The sequence below is a fragment of the Condylura cristata genome, unplaced genomic scaffold (genome assembly GCF_000260355.1).
Source record: "Condylura cristata isolate star-nosed mole 26May11 unplaced genomic scaffold, ConCri1.0 scaffold00028, whole genome shotgun sequence".
NCBI lineage: Eukaryota > Metazoa > Chordata > Mammalia > Eulipotyphla > Talpidae > Condylura > Condylura cristata.
This window is the reverse complement of record NW_004567129.1, coordinates 28,054,873-28,061,214: the sequence shown is the minus strand read 5'-3', so window position 1 is coordinate 28,061,214 and position 6,342 is coordinate 28,054,873. Positions and strand designations below refer to the sequence as shown.

The following is a 6,342-nucleotide window of genomic DNA, read 5'->3' as shown; positions in this document are numbered from 1 at the left end:
CCCGGAGGAGGGCCAGGGAGCTGGGGGCACAGCGCGGTCAGGGGCGGGCGCATAGGAGGGCCAGGGGGCTGGGGGCACAGCGCGGTCAGGGGCGCAGGCAGCCCCGCGGCCTCTGCGGGGAGGGGCAGGTTCCGGAGGGGTCAAGTGATGCCCCAGTCTGGGTGGGCCAGGGCGGGAGACTGAGCTTGGGGGCCTGCTGGGGCATCGCGCCCCTCACCTTGGATAGTTCATGCAGTACCATGTGTAGATGTCAAAGTCCTCGCTCTGCAAGGGACAGAGGAGTCAGAGACCTGGGGTTCCCACCCCCGTGAAGTCCCTCCCGCCCAGCACAGGCGGCCCCCACCCTTCCCCAGCCTGCCCTGGAGGGGTGACCCCTCACCCTTGACGAACCCTCTGCACGAAGCACTCAGCGATGCCCCCGGCACTGCTGCTGCCCTCCAGGTCCTCCAGGAGCTCGCTGGGGAAAAGGGCGAGGGTGAGGACGGCCAGCCCCGCTGCCCCCACGCAGGACTCCAGGGGCAGAGACCCCAACAGTCCTTGAACTGGCGGCTGGGTGGCTGCCAGGCACTCAGGGGGGCACCATGTTCAGAGGGGGTCTCCAGGCACTATATGGGAGATGGCAACCTGCTCAGACCTCGAGCTTGGACAGCTGAGATCTCGTCACAGCTGGCCTGAGCCTGAGGTCCTTGCTGCATGACCCAGCCGGTATCGAAACCCTCAGAGCAGGGCCCTCCCTGGTGACACAGCACAGCAGACCTCTCCTGTCTCGCCACTGCTCCCCTCAGCAGTGGATTTCAGTAGATCTGCCTGTTCTGCTTCCCTTTCTGTCTCTGATGAATCTTCTCATCCCCCTCCCACCTCTGCCTGTACCCCAGGTCTTGTATGCGTAAATAAGTAAATCTTCAAAGAGGAAAAACCCTCAAAGCAGTGATAACCTTAAGATGCTACAATCTTGTCATGACTCTCAGGCCTCCCGCAATGTCTTAAGACCTCCTGGAGACACCCAGAGGTGCAGAGAACCTCAGACTCAGGTGTCCTCCCCACTAGGAGGCCACCCATACTGCTTTGTGAGGGACTCACGGTCAGGTAAGACCCACCTCAGAACAGGTGAGTCGCACAAAACTCTGCTCACGTGGTCCACAGGTTCACCACGGTTCAAGACCTGATGGTGCTGATCCCATCTTGATGCTGGGCCCACCCCATTATTTGCACCTCATTCGAGTCCTCGGGCTCCCCACCTCACTCTGTCATGATCCCTGGCTAGTGTCAGCCCACTCCATGTTCTTGCCTGGATGAACCACAAAAACCCCCAAGACCCCAAGGCTGGAGTGAGGAAACGGCCTGCCTTCCACCCCCAACAGCCAGCACCCCGCTGTCCAATCAGCCTCTGACCTGCTGAACTCGTAGATGTCCTCGATGTTGGCAAAGAGGGTGCCCACCTGCTCTGCACTCAGTCCCAGAACCCCACCGTCCAGCAAAGGGCCCAGGTAGTCCTGCGGGAGTGACGGGGTTACGGGGGGGAGGGGCTGGCCTGGGACCCCAGTGTGCTTAGGTGCCCCCGGCCTCACCTCCACAATGCTGCGGAGGTCCCGGACGTAGGCCCGCTCTGTCTCCACAATTTCACGGGCCACACGCTCCAGCCTTGACAGTTTCGCTGAGCCCTGGGTCCCCATGGGTGACAGATGCAGGCGAATGGGGGGTCCTGGCGGGGGCTCTGGTCTGGAGGCTGAGCAGGCTGGGGTGGGCCCTGGGGCCAGGTCTCCCTCAGAGCCCACTGTGCTCAGGGATGTGGAGCTCCCAGAACCTCGGGGAGAGGCCATGGCAGGGGCTGTGGGGGCTGCTGCAGGTGTGGAAGAGGGGATCAGGGGTCTCCAACAGGGGGGTAAGTACCCTCAGCCCCACACTCACTCACTCACACCTGGTCAACTCTTCCCCCCTGCACTGCGTGGATCCAGTACTGTCCTCTCCCATCAGGCTCCTCTTGGCTTCTGGCCTCTAATCCACCTCCATGTGTCAGCCTGGGAGATCTTTATTAATTTGTCCATGTGACACTGTTACTTCTCTGAGTATGAGCCCTTTGTGCTCCCGGAGAAAGTCCACAGGCCCCAGTGCCACACCGCCACCACACACCAGCCAGTTTTCCCGCGGCCTTACACTGAGTGTCCTGCAGCTTTTTCCTGTCACTTAAGTCAGCAAAGCCTCCTCCTCACCTCTGCTTCTTTGCATAGCTGTTCCCTCTGCGAGGACTAGCTTGCCTTGCCTTTTACAACTCGCTCCTCCTCATCTTTCACTTCTCAGCAAGCCTCCCTAGACCTCCCAGACTGGCTCCCACTGTCCCCTGGGCTTTCCCTCTTCCAGTCCCAACCACTCTGCCCTGGGACCCCCTCTCAGGACTACCATCTGGGGAAGACGCCCCCACCAGATTTGCAGTTCTGAGGGTAGGACGGGACATCCAATCCCGCCAGCATCACCCAGTCTCAGCAAGAGGGGGCTGTCCACTGGCCCCGCCCCTCCCTTGCAAGCTCACCTGAGCAAAAGTCACGCCCAGCTGCACAATCACACACTTCACCTCGGGCGCGCCCGGGGCTGGGGCTGGTTTTGCACTCGCTTGGTCCGCGGGCTCCCTCGGGCATGACTGGGCGCTCCGCAGCGCTCTGCAGAAAGACTCCGTGCTTGGACCCTTCAGACTGGGGGCTGAGCATCTAGAGGGGCCCCCCCCCTGCCCCGAGGAACTGAAAGAGGAGACAGAAGTAAAGTGATAGCAAAGGAGGGCCGGGGAGCGAAAGATAACAGAGAAAAGGACGGGAAAGGTGGGAACAAAGAGTGGAGAGCGCCACAGCAGCAGAAGCCGAGCGTCTGGCTCGCCTGGGGCCGGCGGCGCAGGGCGCCTGGGAACGCTCGGTCTCCGGCTGGAAGGAGGGTGAGGGGCAGGGCTGGGAAAAGCCGTGGGCGGGAGGCCGCGGGGTCCCAGGGGAGGGCGGAGGAGGCCGGGGGACCGGATGCCAGGGTCCCGCAGAAGGCTCCCTCCCCCGCCGGCCGCTGCGAGTTGGGGCGCTGGCCTCGATTTCCCCCTCCGATCAGTCCCTCCGCGACCTGCTCACGGTCCAAACGTCGAAGGCTCCCCACAACCCTCTGGTCCCGGGCTCCCGCCAGCGCTTCAGCTCGCCCCCCGCCGGCACGCCCCCTCATTGTTCACCGGCGGCAGCGCCGCCCCCTCCCCCCAGCCCAAGGGGCCCCTCGTTTCCCTCCTCACCTCCCAGGGAGTCTCCAGCCCCGAGTCAAGGCAGCCGGGTTCCGATCCGACTCTAACACGACCTCAAGGGAGGCGCAGAGCCGAATCGCGGGGCTCTACAGGTCAGGAGCGTGAACTTCGGGGCTCCCAGGCTCCGGGAGCCGGAATCTGGGGTCTGTCGAAGCATGGGGTACAGTGTCGAAATTTCTTGGTCCTCTAAGTAGGGACGCTGCTCTTGCGTCTCAGATGGTGGAGATGGGGAGCTAAGTTCTAGCGTCTTCTAGACAGGGCCGTCGGGGACCCGCATTCGGCTTCCGCGAACTCTGGGGCCGGGGGCGAACTCCGTCCAGAGGAGAGCGCAGGGGCGGGGGGGGCGGTGTCCCAAATTCCTGGACCACTTCAGCCCTGAACAGACCCGCTCGGGCACTAGGAGTGCGTACGCCCTAGTTCTCCGACCCGGAGTCCTGCCCGCGACCTTCGGGGGGCCTCGGGGGGTCTCTGGTCTGGGATGCTGATCTCTCCGAGCAGGAGGCTCCGCTTTCAGGACCGCCGGGGTCGATGCCCCAGACTCCGGCTTCTCCAGGAGAGGGCGCTGGGCACCTGGATATCTGGGGTCCGCGCGCTTGGACTTCGGCTCTCTCACGACGGGGTGCAGAAGTTCGGGAACTGCGGACCGCGACGCTGGCCTCCTCTGGCCCCGGGGTGGGCAGCTCCGGGGTCCAGCGGCGCCACATCCGCGGCGGGTGAGGCCGGTCCCAGCTGGGGGGCGGGGTCGGCCGCCCGGGGCCTCCCCTCCCCCCCAACCTCCGCGGCTCACATCCTGTTCCCGCCCGCGGGGGGGAGGGGCCGCCTTCCGGCCGCCAGCCCGCCCGCCCGGGAGGGGTTAAGACCCCGCCCCCCTGCCCTGCGTCTTGGGCTTTGAATATTCATGAAGGCGGGTCCCACGCAAACTACACCCCCAACATTCCAAATGCCTCGTGGACTTTTTCCTTTTACAGCCAGGGCCTCCGAGGCGTGAGAATCCGGAACTCGTGGCGTACTTTCTTCTGTTGACCAACCAAAAGGTTGCTGTTCGCATATGCAGTGCGAGGCGGGGCTGTCCGGCGGGGGGGTCACGTGGTCAGAAATGACTGAAGGCTCCCGCGGCGCAAGGGTGCGGCCGGAGCTCCAGTGGCGCAATCGGTTAGCGCGCGGTACTTATATGGCAGTGCGAGCGGAGCGATGCCGAGGTTGTGAGTTCGATCCTCACCTGGAGCATTCTTTTCCTTCTCACCAGTTTTTAAAATTCATAATTGCAGTAGTCGTCCGAAACCTCTACATCACTTAGAAGAATGAGCATTTCGATTTTCGGGCTAGAGAGCCTCGTGGAACAGGCGGCGTTCTTCTAAAGAGTTGTATTGTAAGAAGGTGCTGTTTCCAGCCTGGCCGCCAGGGGGTAGTATCGCTTCTTAGACGTCTGGGCATTCTTATTGGGTCTGCCAATCTCGGTTAACACTTGTGGGACCGTGGACCCACCGGCTGTGAATACCCCACAACCTCTTGCTCAGCCTCTTGCTCAGACTTGGGAGTTCCCTCCATCCAGTTTTACTGCGATACGTTTGCCATGTAACATATTAGTTCATGGTGCACACCATGATGTTGTATGTTTTGAGAAATGATTGCCACAATGTTAGTATCAGTGATGTCACGAAGTTAACTTTTTTTCTTGTGCTTTGAATTTTTTAACTTAAAAATTGAGGACACAAATGGGCGGGAACAACTGCCTCTGAAAGGGACAGATTTATTAGACAAGAGGCCAGCATAGACTTGGGCAAGATACTGGCCTTGAACATTTTAATTCTCTCACCTCTCTCTATTTCTGAATCGATTTGAGTGTTGTTTTTTTTTAAATACCAGCCCTCGTTTAGCGTTTAGATGTGAGTGATACAGCTGTAAACAGTGCTTCTGCCCCTGGGGATCTGACATTCTGGTACGAGGGCAGAGCCTACCAACATGAGGAACTAAGCAAATTCTGTGTTTGATGGTGCTAACTGTCCCGGAAAATGGAAAATGGACAGCAAACTAAGGAGGTGGTGGGCTGGAGGTTATTTTAACAGTCAGGGACCATCTAACTGAGGAAACATTTGAGCAGAGACCTGAAGGAGAGGCATGAGTTAGGCAGATTCAAGGGGAGTGAGGGATCTGTTCCAAGCCCAGTGCAGCTCATCGATCGGTGGAGCAGCGCAGAACTAAAGCAGTAGTGGCTTCGGAGGACTTTGGCTTTTGCATAATCTGACTCAGTTGTGATGACATGTTCCTTTGGGGTGTCCGGGAGACAAGGGAGGGGCTGTTTCAGGTGGGAGATTATCCCAGACCAGACCAAAGGACGAAGGAGGAGGAATTCTAGCTGATTTAAAGGTGATTCAGCTGTTTGGCTGAAGTTCGGGTTTGAGAGGGTCCAGGAAACTCCCAGGTGTTTGGCACTAGTGGAAGGTGCCATTTTAAAAAGTGAGGTTTTTTGTTTTTGTTTTTTAAATAGACAGAAGATCTGTTTTTTGCTAAGGGGCTGACCAGAGATGTCTGTTAATTCAGTGTCTGTAAATATTCCTGTAGTTGCTCTGACTCTACTTCCAGTACCTGTGGGTTTCTGTGTCTTCCTCAATCCTGTTCTCCTAAGGGCACCTCTCAGCCCTTTCCCACAAGGGGCCAGTTTGCTGGAATTGGAAATCAAAGGTCAGGGCATGGCCGTGGGGGAAGGGAACGGGGCCGAGGCCTGAGGAAAGAACAGAGAAGGACTGGAGAGGAAGTAGAGAGGGGAAGGCCAGGACTGGGAGAGGGGGTGGAGGGGAGGTAGAACCCAAGGCCCCAGGAGTCTGTGGGCAGGCAGGGGGAGGCCGAGAGGAGAGAAAGGAGGACTGAAGGGAAGTGCAGTAAAAAGGGAAAGGGAACGGAGTGGTGGCGGAAGAGGGATAGGAGACGCGAAGGCTGGAAGGAAAGGGCAGAAAAAGGGGAGAGGCAGTGAGGTCGGGGGAGGGGGAGAGTGGAGAGGGAGGAACCGCGGGGCCGCGAGGCGCGGGAGCGCCGGGACCTGAGGAACCGAGAGTGAGGGGGGAGGGGAGAGCAGTGAGGGG

General features: G+C 59.8%; 1 protein-coding gene and 1 non-coding gene across 2 annotated transcripts in view; one reads left to right on the top strand and one right to left on the bottom strand.

Moving 5' to 3' along the window:
• The window catches only part of PLEKHG2 (pleckstrin homology domain containing, family G (with RhoGef domain) member 2), a 10,755-nt gene extending 6,724 nt beyond the window's left edge, over positions 1 to 4,031 (bottom strand). The window contains exons 1-7 of the mRNA XM_012730496.1: positions 3,254 to 4,031; positions 2,528 to 2,732; positions 1,569 to 1,840; positions 1,393 to 1,493; positions 391 to 457; positions 218 to 264; positions 8 to 20 (exon numbers count right to left, since the gene is read on the bottom strand). Of these exons, the coding sequence (XP_012585950.1) occupies positions 8 to 20; positions 218 to 264; positions 391 to 457; positions 1,393 to 1,493; positions 1,569 to 1,840; positions 2,528 to 2,702 (675 nt within the window). The 5' untranslated portion in view covers positions 2,703 to 2,732; positions 3,254 to 4,031. The remainder of the gene's footprint in view (positions 1 to 7; positions 21 to 217; positions 265 to 390; positions 458 to 1,392; positions 1,494 to 1,568; positions 1,841 to 2,527; positions 2,733 to 3,253) is intronic.
• A 365-nt stretch (positions 4,032 to 4,396) lies between these two features.
• Positions 4,397 to 4,489, top strand: TRNAI-UAU. Its single transcript is given in 2 exon segments — positions 4,397 to 4,434; positions 4,454 to 4,489. It is a non-coding gene; the product is annotated as a tRNA-Ile (tRNA).
• The last annotated feature ends 1,853 nt before the right edge of the window (positions 4,490 to 6,342 follow it).